This window comes from Macrobrachium nipponense, chromosome 3 (assembly GCF_015104395.2).
Source record: "Macrobrachium nipponense isolate FS-2020 chromosome 3, ASM1510439v2, whole genome shotgun sequence".
Taxonomy (NCBI): Eukaryota; Metazoa; Arthropoda; class Malacostraca; order Decapoda; family Palaemonidae; genus Macrobrachium; species Macrobrachium nipponense.
Genome location: NC_087202.1, coordinates 50,736,706 through 50,753,495, shown reverse-complemented (window position 1 = coordinate 50,753,495; position 16,790 = coordinate 50,736,706). Strand labels below are relative to the sequence as shown.

The 16,790-nt window shown below is 42.7% G+C and overlaps 1 protein-coding gene across 1 annotated transcript in view; it reads left to right on the top strand.

Annotated features, from left to right (window-relative positions):
* Positions 1 to 12,438, top strand: part of LOC135221762 (coiled-coil domain-containing protein 97-like) — a 288,446-nt gene extending 276,008 nt beyond the window's left edge. The window contains exons 5-6 of the mRNA XM_064259578.1: positions 7,818 to 8,060; positions 10,086 to 12,438. Of these exons, the coding sequence (XP_064115648.1) occupies positions 7,818 to 8,060; positions 10,086 to 10,239 (397 nt within the window). The 3' untranslated portion in view covers positions 10,240 to 12,438. The remainder of the gene's footprint in view (positions 1 to 7,817; positions 8,061 to 10,085) is intronic.
* Positions 12,439 to 16,790: the final 4,352 nt, after the last annotated feature.

Sequence of the window (16,790 nt, the reverse complement as noted above, 5' to 3'; positions counted from 1 at the left end):
CGGTTGTGTTGCTATCGCGGCTTAGGCCACTTGCGGTCACGTGTTCCTATCGCACCTTACCCTTCCCCTTCCCTCCTACCAGGTATAGGGAGGGGTCTGGGGACCCCTTGGTTGCCATGACAACCTCAGTTTGCCTCCTCCCTCCTTCTCTGAGGAGGCCAGGGTTTCTTCCCAGCTGGGGTATAGGGCGACCACTTGTTTTGGGTACCGGGTCACCGAGCGGGTAGTTGTTGGGACGGGGAGGAGTAGGCCACCCCCCCCCTCTCTCTCTCCCGCCGTGTTACGCCGAGAACCCTCCCCCCCCCCCCCCCCCCCCCCCAGTTGCTCAGCCCACCTTTCCCCACTATAACGAACGGAGCCTTCCGCGCAGCCGGGGCACCTTTGGTTATAGCTTACTGGCTCCGCCAGCGGGCGGGGTGGTCACTACTAGTGGTCTATTGCTTGCCTACTATATTCCTTCCCTTTTTTTTCCCGCTACCGGAAGGGAGCTTGCTTCTTACCCGGGCACTCTTCTAGTAGACGGGGGGGAAAGGTTTGATATTTATTTTCGTTATTTTTAGGATATACCATAATTTTACGATGAATTACCTAGATTTATAATTGTATGTATACATCTCCGCCGTTTTCCGTCGTGGTTTCAATTTTCACCACCACACCTGGTTGGATTCTATCGCTTGTCTCCGGCGTAGCCTTGACAACTTCACCATCTTGCTACCACACGTATTATGGCGGGGCTCTGGTTTAATCTAACTTTCTCGCTCGCGGCAATCAGCGGAGCAATTGTTAGGCTGTAAGTGTTCTCCTGATACTTATGTATCTTTCCACTTACAGGTTACCAACTGTCAGGTCCTTGGGTGCAATGCAGACGTTATACGACCTGCGCCACGATGAGTGCAGGTCTCACGCCCTCGTGTGCCACGCCTTACAACGACATGATCGTCTGGCAACCCGGAGCCTGCGCCATCTGTTTACGACCTGGTCAGTCAGCTGGTGGAGGGGGTAAGTCGATTATAGACTTTTTTATCGTATTACTAACAACACTTAGTCATAAGCTTGTTAACCCCGCCCCGCCATTAGAAGCTTCATTTCGCCTTCTCTTTTTCAGGCTGCCTGTTGTAGGGAGGAATCGCCCTAGCAACCCTGAAAGCTTGGGTGGGCGGCTTCGGGAAGAACGCCGCCAAGGCCAGCCTTACATCTTGGACAAGAAGCTGGCCGTTCAGATCTTCCCCGGTGGCAAGTCAACAGGGTATGTTGACCCCATATCTGCCAGCCCCTCTCATAGCCTCCATCCATCAGGAGATGCAGCAGTCTTTTCGGGGCCGTGGCCACGCAGGAGACGGTCCCGGACGTCGCAACCTTGGACCTTAATATTGAGCCTATGGCGGTAGGTGCTGAGGATTTGTTGGTTGAGGGTAGGTGTGTCGGGTGCCCAAGGTCTTTCCTTGGGCGCTCCTGGATCTTCTCCTGTCCCTTCTTCTACTGCTTCTTTCCAAGGCTTTTTGGATCTGAGATCCCTACCGCTCTCCGCTCTCTCTGTACCCCCAAAGGTGAAGGGACAGAGAGAACCGAAGACCCTTGTTAAGACGACTTCTAAAAAGTCGTCGTCGTCTTCTTCAGCTAAGAAGTCTTCGACTTCCTATGCTGACGCGGTGAAGGCTAAGCCGAGCTCTTCCTATTCAAAGAGCTCTAGAAGCAAGGCTTCTAAGGAGAAGGCTCGCGCTCTCCGCTGAGCCAATGCCTTCTCCGGCCTCCACCGCATCCACTCCGGCAACACCGGTTGGAGTAGCGGGACCTACACACTTTGATCCCACTGCTTTCTCAGCAGTGGTGATGCAACAGGTAGGAGAGATGGTTGGCTCACAGGTCTCCGCCCTCGGAACCAAGTTTCGAACAGATTCGCACAACTGTCGAGCACTTTGACTCAGTCGGGCCAGTCCCATCCAAGATCTCTCTAACAGAGTTAGAGAGAACGAGGACCGAGTAGCTGGGCTTGCTCAGGCTCCTCATCCAGTCTCCCCAGTAGCAAGTGCTGGTATTCTCCAGCTACCACCTTATGATCGCTACCAGCCTTCTCCATGGAGAACCCATGGAGAGTGGCCGCTTATGCTCCATTCAAGGACGGTATGATCTCTGTCCCGGAGTGTGGAACTCGAAGGATTGAGGACTTTCGAGTTTTATCCTCCGGGATTGACGCAGCCTTTCATTGGATATGCTAGGCTGACCGTAGCGGCACTCACTAGGGAGGACAAGATCTCCAGGAGAACGTTCTCTATAGTAGAGATCATGCTCAACGCGAATGGGTTCACTGCCTTGAGGACTGGGAGTGTACCACACTAAGCTCCAGGCTTTCAAGAGTCCTTTTACTATTTTTGCGACGGAGGAGGAGGCTTCTCTTCCGTCGCTACAAAAGAAAAATAGTGGGGAAGCGACTCTTCAGGCAGGTCCTCAAGGATGAGGCCCATGCACAGCTGAGGGAAGCAGAGTCTACTTCTCCCCCTCTTCCCAGCTTTCGGAGAATTGTGGGAGAACTTGCCTGCCACTTTCACGTTTGGTAAGCTCAAACCGGACTGTGCTATGGACCAGTTTGGCGAAAAGCTCCCAAGGCTGCCTGATTCTTGATTCAGGCAGAGTTCGACGCTCGAACTAGGTTTGGCAGGTCCCTCAATTCTCTGATTATCACAGAGATGGCTGCTCTTTCGTATGGCACAGAACCTTTATTTAAGATTCTGGCCAAGTCCCAGCTTCAAACGGTTCAGACGGATGCTTTCGACTTCTTCAAGCTAGGAGGAATTGCCGAAAGCACGTTCTGCAGGAATGCACTATTAGCACGAACCTAATAGACTCCTGGCTTCCAGCATGTGGGGAGCGGACCTCTTCCCAGAGTCCGCTGTAAATGAGGTACACCACGAGGCTGATAGGCTCAACCAGAGCCTTAGAGCTAGATGGGGTATCTCCTCTAAGAGGAAACAAGAATCCGCCCCCACTGCTGGTAAGAAACTAAAGAAGTCTGGTAAAAGGTTCCAGCCTTACCAAAAACACCAGCAACAGCAGCAATTCGTTCAGGCCGTCCCGGTTACCCAACAGGGACAACCTTCAACATCGAAGCAGACCCAGCCCATCCTCCTGCTGTCTCCTCAGTCCACCAAACCCTCGACCTCCTACGCACTCTCGCCGCGGCCTTCCAACCCTATGTATGAAGGTCAGGCTTACCCTCCCTTTAATAGGCAATCGAGAGGTCAACCAGACGCAAAAACAAAAAAAGAGGGCCACTTTCCGCCAGCGTGGCACAGGGAAAGGGCGGCAAGGAGTAGCAGTTCAGAGGAGGGCGGTGGAGGTCAAAAACCCGCCCATCAACAATGAGGCTTCCCCAGGTAGGAGGTAGGCCTGTTTCCTCTTCCGTCCCACAGGTGGGGGTTCAGCAATTGGGCACAGAGCATAGTGTCCAAGGGATTGCGGTTGGAGTTGGAGCAAAGATCCCCCTCCAATCAAATCATTCCATCAAGTACCATCAAAGGAATTGACAGATTATGCGGAGAACTCCTTCAGAAAGGAGCTATTGCGAGAGTCAAGCATCTAAAATTTCAAGGTCGCTTATTCAGCGTGCCAAAGAAAGGCTCAACAAAAAGAAGGGTATCCTTAGACTTGTCAAGGCTAAACTCTTTCATTCGTTGCGACAAGTTCAAATGCTTACCCTCTCGCAGGTAAGGACCTTACTTCCTCGTGGAGCCGTCACATGCCTCCTCGATCTTACAGACGCATACTATCATATCCCTATAGCCCGACACTTCCGCCCATTCCTAGGATTCAGGCTAGGAAATCAGACATTCGCATTCAAAGTGATGCCCTTCGGTCTGAATGTAGCCCCAGGGTATTCACGAAAATAGCAGAAGTAGTGGTGCAACAATTGAAGAAACTCAGGGAATAATGATAGCAGCATAACCTCGACGATTTGGTTTGACCTGGGCCCCAACCAACTCGAGGGTAATGTCCTCAAAGCCACGAAAAAGGTAGTTTTCAATTTCTGGAACATCTGGGGGTTCCAGTAACAAACAAAACGAAAATCCAGAGCTTACTCCCGGGATCCCTGTCGTTTTTCAGTGGCTAGGAATCCAATGGGATTTTGTCTTTCCCACAATCTGTCATTCCAGTGGCCAACGGAAAGAGATAGCAAGTCTGTCAGACAATTTCTCAAATGCAAGCAAACATCAAGAGAAGCCAGGAAAGAATCCTAGGTTCCCTTCAGTTTTGCTTCAGTGACAGATATTCTCCTGAAGCAAGGCTGAAAGATATAAATCGAGTTTGGCGATCGAGAGCAAACGCCAAATCTCGAGACAAGTTGTCAGTAATTCCACAGATCCTTCGCAATCAACTCCGTCCATGGACAAAAGTAAAGAACCTGGCCAAGCGGGTACCCCTTCAATATCCCCTTCCAGTGTTAACCATTCACACGGATGCCTCCCTGTCCGGGTGGGGGGGATATTCTCAATTCAAACAAGTTCAGGGGACTTGGTCAGTTCAATTCCGCCAGCTCCACATAAAACGTTCTGGAAGCAATGGCAGTATTTCTTACCCTGAAGAGACTTCTTCCCCCGGAAAAGTCTCATCTAAGACTAGTTTTGGACAGTGCAGTGGTAGTTCATTGCATCAACAGAGGAGGGTCCAAATCCAAACATGTGAACCATGTCAATGATAGCCATCTTTGCACTAGCAAACAAACACAAATGGCATCTGTCCGCCACTCACCTGGCGGGGGTAAGAATGTGATAGCAGACGCCTTGTCCCGGTCGGTCCCTCTGGAATCAAGGAATTGGTCCCTATACGACCCGTGTCATTCCGTGGATAGGCTGAATCCCAGGGTCTCCAAGTGGATAGGCCGGACGAGTCCCAGGTCTCCAAGTGTATTCTTTGCCTCACAAGCGAACCACAAGCTCCCTTGCTATGTGGCCCCCACCCTGGACCCTCTGGCTTATGCCACGGACGCCCTGTCGTTAGATTGGAATCAGTGGAGAAAAATTTATGTTTTTCCTCCAGTGAATCTTCTCTTGAAAGTCTTGAGCAAGCTGAGGACTTTCAAGGGACTAGTAGCCCTGATTGCTCCAGACTGGCCCAAGAGCAACTGGTATCCTCTGCTTCTGGAATTGGGTCTCCGACCTCAACGGATTCCCAATCCCAAGCTGTAGTACAAATGAGGACTGTGTTCGCTTCCTCAGGAATTCTTCAGACCCTAACTTTATGGACTTCATGAAGTTTGCGGCTAATAAAGATGCTAACATTGATCCACAAAACATCCTCTTCCTAGAATCAGATAAGAGAGAGTCAACTATTAGACAATATGACTCAGCTGTTAAAAATTAGCATCCTTCCTGAAAGAATCAAAACACACTACAACCATGACAGTTAATTTAGCTATATCCTTTTCAGATCCTTGTTTGAAAAAGGTTTAGCAGCTAGCACTATTACTACTCATAAATTGGCTTTGAAGAAGATCTTTCAGTTAGGTTTCCAGATAGATCTGACTGAATCTTATTTTACGTCTATCCCTAAAGCCTGTGCTAGACTTAGACCTTCTCAAAGGCCTACTACAGTCTCATGGTTCTTAAATGATGTCCTCAAACTAGCATCAGATACTGACAACTCGTCTTGTACATTCATAATGCTTCTTAGAAAGACATTATTCTTATTAAGCCTAGCTTCAGGAGCTAGAATTTCAGAACTGTCGGCTCTATCCAGAGAGCGGGTCATGTGGAATTCCTCCCCTCAGGAGAAGTTCTGCGTGTTGCTCCGGATCGTAGTTTTTTGGCTTAAAGAATGAGGATCCTCTTGCAAGGTGGGCTCCTTGGAAAGTCATCCCACTTCCGCAAGACCCTTCTCTCTGCCCAGTATCAACTTTAAGTGCCTTTCTATCTCGTACATCCTCAAGATCCTCAGGTTCTCTCTTCATGAGAGAAAAAAGTGGTACTTTATCAGTAAAAGGTATTAGACAACAAATCCTTTACTTCATTAAACAAGCCAATCCTGATTCATTTCCAAAAGCACATGACATCAGGGGAGTAGCCACCTCAATTAATTACTTTCAACATATGAACTTTGAGGATCTTAAAAGTATTACTGGATGGAAATCTACCGACCAGTCTTTAAACGTCACTATCTAAAGTCCTTGGAATCTTTAAAATTTTTCTGCAGTAGCAGCGGGAAACATTGTTTCCCCTGATACTGTATAGTAGTCGTAGTATAGATCCAGGTCTCCTCTACCTACCTCGTCCAACATGCCTCACCCTATCGCCATGCTACTCGGATATTTCTGCCTTAGCCGCGCTGAGATCATATTAGTGGATTGTCCCTTATTTTTTTGCTAGGGACATCCACACTATGTACTGATAATGTACTTCAGTGTACCTACCCTTATTTTTATGCTAGGGTAGGACACAATGTGTTTGTATATTTTGTAAATACGTTATCTAAGTGAATCTATTTTGTTAAATTACACTGCATTATTGTATTTTACTATGTTTACTATAATTTTAAGTACTTTACATTACTAACTTTCTTTTATGTCATTGTTTAAAATAAGTTAGCCTTAAGTACTTAGTTTATATGCTGTAATAACTGATTTACTTATATATATCCCTCCTTTTTTACAACTGATTTTCATTTGTCCTTTTTTCCCATCTTGTCTGTTTCTCTGGTACTCTTTCATATGCCGACACGAGCTGAGCCCAGAAAAGGGATTTTGACGTAGGAAAAATCTATTTCTGGGTGATTGGCTCGTGTCGCCCTATGAAACCCACCCTGTATTGATTGCCCCCCCCTGCAGGACAAGATGTTCATAGATTAAGGATGACCGCTAGGGGCGCTGCTGTCCGTGGCGTCCCCTAGTAGTAGTAGTAGCGGCCGCATCGCCCGTTGGTATCAGCTCTCTCTAGTGGGGATTTTGATTGGAAGGTCTAATTGGTGAATGTCTCGTGGTAGTGTTCCCACTCGCCCCTATTCTCATACCGACACTTCTTTTAAAGAGTGAGCGAGTCAGTTTTACTGACATTTTCTTAATTTTGTTTTTCTCTGGTAATTTTAGATTAATTTTACCTAGAAAGAATGATATTAAGGATCCTTTCATAGGGCAACACGAGCCAATCACCCAGAAATAGATTTTTCCTACGTCAAAATCCCTTATTTAGGTGAGCGAGTCAGAGACTTCTGACATGTCCAATTTAGCAGTTCTCTGGTATCATAGCAATATTTTACTAGAAATAGTGCTAAAGAGGACACATTTCACGGAGCGACACGGCTGAGCCCAGAAATATCATTTTTACATACAATTGTTTCCCATGTAAAAAGAAAACTGGACATCTTAAATAGTCACTGTATGAAAGAAAACGTGCATGACTGAATACTTATGGGGGGACTGGATTATTGTCACATAGGTAACTAAGTCATGCAGTATGTACGTATGCATTTATAACCATAAAATGTAAGGTTTACTTTAAATCAGTATCAATATTTCAAAGATTAATATTAGCTGTAATAGGATGACATTTTAATGTATACATATTTGATGTAGGATGGCCTTTTTATAGATACTTTGGTGTTTCCACATTCAGGATAGGAGTTTATAAGCATTTTTAGAGGGGGTTCCAAACATTCGTGGATTCTAACTATTCATGGGGGGGTCTGGTATGCATCCCCCACGAATACAGGGGACCCACTGTATTATTACCAATGTATTGCACCTTGTAGTGGCTGACAAATGGACGTCAATAATTAAATTTTAAAAATTTTTTGTCAATTACAGAATATTTCACATTTTGTCTGTATTTCAGTTTTTCCTCACTTCTTTTAGAACATATTGATAATTGTTCTGAAAGAAATCTTAAGAAGCAACAAGAAGAGGAAGAAGATGACATGCTTGAAGAAGATGACACAGATGAAGAAGAAGAAGAGGAAGATGAGGAGAGAATGGAAGAAGCCATAGAGTCAGGCGAGAAACAGCTTTTTCGGGAAGAGTTTTACTCTTCATTGTATCACAGGTTTTTAAGGGGGAATGACACAGAATTTGATTATGGGTAAGTGTTTGTATCTTAGTTTTTCTGTATGAATACATTTTTGTTTCTACACAATATACAAACCCTTGGTCCTTTATGTTAGGAATTGCTTACTGCAAAGCTGGAACATGACCATTAAACTCTTGAACAAGTTGGTTAGGAAGCAACTACCGTACGGTAGCCGGGGAGACCCGCCTGCCCGGATGTAAACATTCCACTTTGCTTTCGGCTGTCATGCAACGCAGACATGTTTTCATGAGCTCTTGCCTGACTGTCTTTAAACTCAATTTTTGCAGTAGGATTTTTTTTTTTTTTGGGGGGGGGGGGGTGTTGTTGCTCTTGCTGCTTATACTGTTGGAGAGTTTGCCAGGAGAAAACTTTGGAGGGGAGTTGCTGAGTGTCGTTTGTGTTCACTTCTGATGGTGCCCTTGGTAGCTGCCCCCTTATTCTTGTTTCTCTCTCTTGGTAATCTCTCCTTCTGGAGGGATCTCTCATTCGCCCTCTTAGCTCGCTTGTTGGGTGAAAAGGGGGCTAGGTTGGTTGGCGGTTGGATGACCTCCTCATAAGGGCCTCCTCCCACTTCGTAGGGCAGTTAACCTTTTTGCAAGAGGAGTCCTTTACTATTAATAATTTTTGATTTTCAGGTCAACAGTGAGTAACATAGGCACAGGAGTAGATGACTGAATTGTCATTGTCATTGTTTTCCTCTCCTTTAGGATTTTCAACTTTGGCACTCCTTTATAATGTGGCACTGCTTTGTTGTACCTGGAGTCTACGTGAACCTGCAGAATGTGTTTTTGAAATTTGATTTCCTACAATTTCTTTTTATTTCACGCTGTGGCCAAGGCTTTATCATTGATGTCCACAAGCAACACTAATCTCCATTTTGGGGACAGAAATAAATTTGAAACACTGAAAAATTTGAGTTTTTCCATACACGGAGCAGCATAATTTGGACAGAATTATTGGTGAAATTTGATTTCTTACAATTTCTTTTTATTTCACTCTGTGGCCAAGGGTTTTTCATCGACGTCCATATGCAACACAAATCCCTATTTTGGGGGCAGAACTAAATTTGATACTTTGAAAAATGTGTCATTTTTTCCATACACGGAGCTGCATAAGTTGGACAGAATTATTGGTGAAATTTGGTTTCCTACAATTTCTTTTTATTTAACTCTGCAATCAATTCTTCATCGTCAACGTCCATAAACAACACTAATCTTCACTTTGGGGACACGAAGACTTAAAGTGAAAACGTTGAAAAATTTGATATTTATTTCATACATGGCACTGCAATCTTTATCATCAATGTCCATAAACAACACTAATCTCAAACATTTCATGTACATTCATAGTAGCAAAAATATTTAGGTAACAAAGGAACATTCTAGAGGATTTGCTCCAGATTCCCTTTATTCTCTTATGTGTGTTGCTCCTCACCTAACTATTATTCTATTTTAGCCCATTTTGGGATTTCAGCTAAATAGCAGTATATGTATCCTCTTTCAACATTTGTAATTTGCTTTCATTGTATGGTAATACTATTGCACTGTGTAGTGCACGTTGCTATTATACTTTCTTGTACTTTTCATCAATTCATTTCTTTACTTTGCCATACTACAGTTGTCACACCTATTTGAAGAACAAATCCTTGCGGTCAGTCCATAGTCTAGAACTGTAACTCAGTATTCTAGTTAAATTGATTAATACTTTTTTATGTGTGAGTAATTAAATCTTTCTAGTTGATAGGCTGAACTACAGTGATCATGTTTGTGTCATTCTTTTTAGAGGAAGTCTCTCCTTGCTCTGGAACATAAATCTTTAACACTTCCTTAAGTAATACTTGATTTGAGTCTTATTGAGAGAAGCATGATAATTGATTTGGGTGTCCCTCTAACCTTTATTCAGTTCTGATGAAAGGGAATTACATTTAAAAATGAAGCCTTAATGAGTAACCTTACAAGTCTGGTTATGGATAAGGTACTGATCAAGTTGGTATTAGTAGAGGAAAGTTTAGTGATTTTTTCTGTTGAATATTTTCAGGAAAGTTGATGCAAATGACGAATATGATCTGCTGGATATTCGCGCCAGGGATGAGGAAGAACGGTACTTTGATGAAGACGATGACTTTGATGAAGAACAGTCCTCCAGTACAAAAAGTGAAATAGAAATTGATTCTGCCATGTGTTGTGGGTAACAGTGTATGATAAATTACTACAGAGTTCTGTACTGTACAAAGATTCTAAGTTTATAGTTCCAATGTTTAAAAGAACATTACTTTTTGTGATTGTGATTGGAAGTTCTCTATGATAAAATTGTGTAGAGGGGTTATTGTAATACAGACCCTCATTTGCTTGGGCTTTTGGTAATCAGTTAAAATTGATGTCATGGGTCTGCAAGATAAGTTAGTAAATAGTGGTTAATTTTTGGAGTGGTTACTTCTGATTTCTCTAAAGCTGGCCATACTCGTACGCGACTGGCACGAACTCCTGTTGAGACTGGCCTGTCCTGTTGAGACTGGTCTGTCTTGTTGTCCTTTCACCATATTGAACTGACTGGCACATCTTGCTGTGTATTTGGGGAAGGACTGGGTGCAAAAATTGCAATATGGGTGAGTACTCATACTCAATCGCGCTATTTCTTCATGGTAGTTGGGGTAGTAAGGAAAAGACTACTGCTGTAAAAGGATGTCGCAGTCAGTCAAATATTTACCTCGCAATTTCATTAGCGAGTTTTTTGACCTGTACAGAACACTTCCATGCTTGTGAAAATACGAAGTCCAGATTACTCCAATGAAGTAAAAAGACAAGCAGCCTATGAACAATTACTGGAATTATGTAAAAAAAAAAATAGATAAAGATGCACACAGATTTTGTGAAAACCAAAATTGCCACATTTAGGGGATCATTTCGGAAAGAGTTGAATAAAATTTGGGAATAGAAGAAATCGGGTGAAGGAGAAGACGAAGTATGTGTGCCCAAGTTGTGGTATTTTGATTTATTGCTCTTTTCAGCATACCAAGAAATTCCTCTGGAATCAACCTCAAACTTGCAAGATCAACAAAAGGAGGTTTCTTGCAAATTTCATGCTCATATTTATCTTGCAGGAGTGCTATTATCATATTTGCACTTATCTTTCTTTTACTTGGTGCCATGATTTAAAAACACTTGCTATATCAGGACAATACAGGACTGAAAGGAGCATGGCCACTGCATATTTACTCTGCCCTCTCAAAATATGTGTAGAGCAAGTCATCTGTGTGTATGGGCAATACCCAACCGGACTAGAGCTTGTGCTAATCCCAACGGGACAAACCCGATGCCAATCATGTACGCGTATGGCCAGATTAAGTGTTTTCCTTATGAGCGGCTACGTTAAAAGAAAAAAAATTATTTATGAGAATATTTACAGACGATTTTAAAAGGACATAGACTCTTAGGTGTTAAGTTGCAAAAACTAGAAGTCAGTCCATCTAGCTATTAGTTTCTTAGGTTCTTTGACGTTTATTTTGAACCATACTAAGTAGGTCTCACAGTCTTGGATAATTTGTAGACTTTCACTTTCACTCCTGTCAGCCTTAGATGTCATAGTTCCTCTATAGTTCCTCATGTAATAAAGTCTATAATGAACATGGAATGCACCCAAGGTAATCTGAGTATTGAATGAAAATTATGGCGACCCATGGCTTTTAATACTGGTACTAGTTTTATTTTGAGTGCATGTACATACTGCCATTAACTGCAAAGTCCACTGTAATAAACTTATTTTGTTATGGTTTTATAATTTTTCCATACTGCTCACTTATGTGAGTGACTCATAATGTATTAACTACTTTCCTGGTTAGCAGAATGAACAGCTTTGCTTAGTATTTTGCTCATAGCATTGTGTATAGTGGATGGGTGCTGATTCTCTTCTTCCATGAACTATTTTTCAGGTAGGTGTAACCTTGTTTTCAAAGATTAGAAACTACAAATCGTTCATCTGCCAGTACCAGTTGTATGATGAGTCCCTAAATTACTTATTGGTAATAGTTAATTCTTCGCTGTCACTCCAAATTTCAGTGCTTTTTGGTTGGCTCTACATGAAAGATGCTCTCACTTAATAATGGAATTCATTGCTCTGTTGCCAGGGTCTCTCAGAGAGAAGGTAATTGTGTGAAGCTCTTGCATATTAAGTTATGCATACTTTTGTCACATCCAGTCATCAAGATAATGTCTGTATCTGGATTTGTATGTTTAATTGGTTAAATGCAGCTTCTGTATCACATTTTTATATATGTGCTTCCATCTATCATCCCCTGTATGTTTCTTCATAGTATGGAGGATATATCACTATAGAGTTTACTGAATTATGTTTAATTATTGTGTAAGATTCACTAATAGATCATAGTTATTTTTGTGAATGTTTAAATTTTCCAATCAAAACTTTAAAGAAGGTATTATCAGTATACTTGAACTTGGATTATGTTATGTACTGTAAATATATCTTAAGTATTTGGGGTTTTTTATGTTCACTTTTAGTTTTTGGAAGAAAGAACAGTAGACTTTGCTGTATAATTTTCTTTGCATAGTTACCTTGGTACTTAACAGCTTAACAGAATGTAATATACATAATGTACTATACTGTAGCTCCACTTGTGTATTCTAGGTAAAGTGGTCACCCGCCGTATTCGTGGGGGATACATACCAAACCCCCCTGCGAATAGTTGGAACCCCTATAAAAATACTTAAAATGGCCTATTTTGTTAGTTAAAACTCAAGAAAAACCCACTAAAAATTTGTATACCTGGTTTTTTTAATAGTTGTATCACCAAAAGTGCATTTTATGTTGAAATTGATAAAAAAACCAGGAATTTTGGATATTTCTCATAGAAAAATGCAGCGAATAGGCGAATTTTCCACGGATAGTGGGGTTATATGTTCCAGAGAGAAATTCCCAAATGCATGAGTCCGTCAATCTGGAGAACACTAATAGGGGTCCCCCACTGTATGCCAGATCTCAGTGAATTTTCTATTAATCAGCATCTGATTTTGTTACATTGGGTGCATCCACACTACGTTAAAACAAGTCATACACAAATGTTGGTTATATATCACACAGATCATAGAGATTGAATAGAAGGTAATAACTTATTGGTAGTTTAAACAAGTGTTTCATATGATTATTCAGTACTGGCCAAAGGTTCATTCTATTCTCATGATTGTTAACTTATCTTCAGTCTGTTTGTCATAGGTAAGAAGTAAATTGTTGCTGTGAGGTTATGACTTTTTTTACTATAGTGTGGATGCACCCATTAGTTTGTACTTATCTCACATGACTTGCAACCCTGCACATATTGCATGCAAGGGTTTTTAATAGATTGCTGGTCATCAAGAGCTGGCTGATAGTTTGTGGGGCTGGCTAAACTCATTAAAAAATTATTTTCCCCAGACCAAGGAAAATAAGTATGAAAATCATCTGGGTGGGACATCTTTGCTTACTTACTTAATATAATGTCTTGGATTTCAAGGAACTGGATGTTATGTTCAGAGTATGTCTCCAGGATGCCTCCACTGGGTAAGAGGAATATTGGTTCCATCTACCACTGCTATTTACATGTTCTTACCAAGCTCCTTTTAGAGGACAGGTTGCATCTTGCCCTAAGTTGTGCAGTTCTATAGGTTAGAAGGATTCGAGAGTGATTGGCCTCTCCTCTGCCTCGTTCCTCGTCCTTCTACTTCTCTTCCTTCAGGTTGAGAATGGGACTTGAACCTACACTTGCTGGACTGGCTCCTGACGCGGTAAGTCTACACATCGAGCTTCCTTTCTATTTTTCTTGATAGAATCATAGAAGCAATCCTGCTCCTTCCTCTAGCAAGGGCTAGGAAGGAGATTCTGGCAATAAGGCAAACCTTTCTTGGATCTTTGCATTAATGCCTCCACTCTTAATATTTTTCCCAGCCTTTTTCGTTAAAGTATGATTCCCCACTCATTTAGAAAAGGCTCATAAGTCTGACTCTTGATCTTTTAGTTCTTATACTCCAATTAGTTATTCAGAGGCAGGACACTCCTCTCTCTTTTGACCAGGACGAGTAGCCCAGGTGTGCTGACCTCCTGTCTAGAGTGTCGCTCAGATTTCTCCCTCCAGTAAGGGACTGAGGGTTTGTATCTCGTGTAGGAACAAATCACATTTTTTAAAAGTAGTAAATTGTATTTTTCCTAACTATACGAACCGGAGGTCCTGTACACTACAGTAAACCTGCCGTATTCACAGATTTTTCTGTGGAACCTATCTAAAAATTATTTGGAGGAGGACTCACTCATTCACAAGTTTTTCTGTTGAATGTACAGTGGTAGCTCTAGATACGAAAGGCTCAACTTACGAAAAACTCGAGATTCGAAAGCAAATACGAAAAATTTTACGGCTCTACATACGAAAATTGCTCAAGAAATTCTGTAAACGGACTGGCATCCATTCGGTGGTGCGGCATGGGGAGGCAGCCAGCTCGGACACGAAAGCGGCCGAAGCCTTTAAAAAGACGTTCGATGAGATGATGATCAAGGAAGGCTGCAGTTCTCAGCAAGTCTTCAACTGTAATGAGACTGGCCTTTTTTGGAAAGAAAATGTCTTGCCGGACGTACATCACGCAGGAAGAGAAGAAGCTACCCGGGCATAAGCCTATGAAAGACAGGCTTACGCTTGCACTTTGTTCGAATGCCAGTGGGGATTGCAAGGTAAAGCCCATACTTGTCTATCATTCCGAGACTCCTCGAGCCTTCAAGGCCCACAAAGTGCTTAAGGAGAAGCTTCCAGTGATGTGGAGGGCTAATGCGAAAGCCTGGGTAACGAGGCTTTTGTTCACGGAGTGGGTAAATCTGTGTTTCGGCCCGACAGTGAAGAAATTCTTGGAAGAGAAGCGCCTCCCTCTGAAATGTCTGCTGGTGTTGGACAATGCCCCTGCCCACCCTCCTGGCCTCGAGAAAGATATCCTAGTGGAGTATTCGTTTATCAAGATTCTTTATCTTCTGCCTAACACCACCCCTCTCCTCCAGCCCATGGACCAGCAAGTGATATCTAACTTCAAGAAGCTGTATACAAAACATCTTTTCAAGAGATGTTTCGACATCACCGATACCACAAACCTCACCTTGCGTGAATTTTGGAAGGAGCATTTCGACATCGTCATATGCATCCGACTCATCGACCAAGCTTGGCAGGAAATTTTGAGGCAAACCTTGAATTCCTCGTGGAGGAAACTCTGGCCTGATGCCATATCCACCCGAGACTTAGAGGGATTCGACGTGGGCAAAGCAGGTGCTGCAGATTCAGGAACAGTTGACGATCCTGAAACTGTTTTGCAACCAGATCTTGATGAGATCGTTGCACTCGGCAAGTCAATGGGGCTGGTCGTCGACAAGGACGACATCAATGACCTTCTCGAGGAGCACCAAGAGGAGCTTACGACGGATGACCTGAAGGAGTTGGAGGCCATGCAACATAACGTTGTTCAGGAAGAGTTCTCTAGCAGCGGCGAGGAGGAGGACGACGACTCTATGACAATGGCAGAAATTAAGGATGCTCTAGCTGCTTTTCATAAGGTGCAATCATTCATTGAAAAGACACCCCGAAAAGGCTTACACAGGTTGTATGGTTGCATAGTTCGATGACGTTTGCCTAAGTTGTTTCAGGAACATTGTCAAAAGTAGGCAGAAGCAATCTTCCTTGGATAGTTATTTTTTAAAGAGGCCTTTAGTAGGAGTAGTAAGCAAAAAGGAAGAACCAAGTGATACAAAAAAACAGAAAGTTGAAAGTGGTGAAGAAGTTGAAATTTTGTATAAAAAAAGATGAAAAAAAACGTAAAGTATAAAAAAGTAAAAAAAAAATGTAAAAATAAAAAAAAAATCAAATTTTAATTTAAAGTTTTTTGTCAAGTTAAGTGTTACAGTTTTGTTAATGTGTTTCGTAAAGTTTAGTTTATGTTTTACTTACATTTTTGTTCACGAATCTTACCTGCCAGATATATATATAGCTGTATTCTCCGAAGTCCGACAGAATTTCAAAACTCCCGGCACACGCAGTGGTTCGGCCAGGTGGTAGTACCCATTCCCGCCGCTGGGAGGCGGGCGTAAGGAACCATTCCCATTTTCTGTCAGATATTTTCTGTCGCCGGTGCAGACAACAAGTGTTTTCTGCACCTCCGTCATTGGATTTTGGAACTCTTTTGGTCACTTGAGTATCCCGATTGATTTTTGGTTATTTGATTAGGATCGGTGGGTTAGGCATACGCTAATTGTGGATTGTTTTTATTTTGGCTTGATTTTTCCTTAAACTTACGATGTCTGGATCTACTTTCGACTACAGGCCAAGAGTATGTTTGTGTGGAAGGAATTGCATAAGGTTAGGGCCTACCGAAAACTTCGGTAGACCCTCATACAGTGTGCGCGAATTGTAGGAAACATGTTTGTATGTTTGATGAGCGCTGCAACGAGTGTGGAAATATGTTCTGATTCTGCGTGGAAAGGCTTATGAATCATAGGTACGTAACTAGAACGTGATAGTGTAAGGAGGTCTTCCTCCAGGCGTGTAACACAAGTTACCCGTCCAGTAGAATTTATCCCTCCAAAGACCTGTGATGCCTTCGGGCCCTACAATAGTGTCTTTGAGGGTATACCCTATCTGTGATTCTTAAATCTCTGCGTAGCCTGGAATCATGTTTGCATTGGAAAGTTATAGTAGTGTAGTGAAGAATAGTGATAATGCCATGAGTG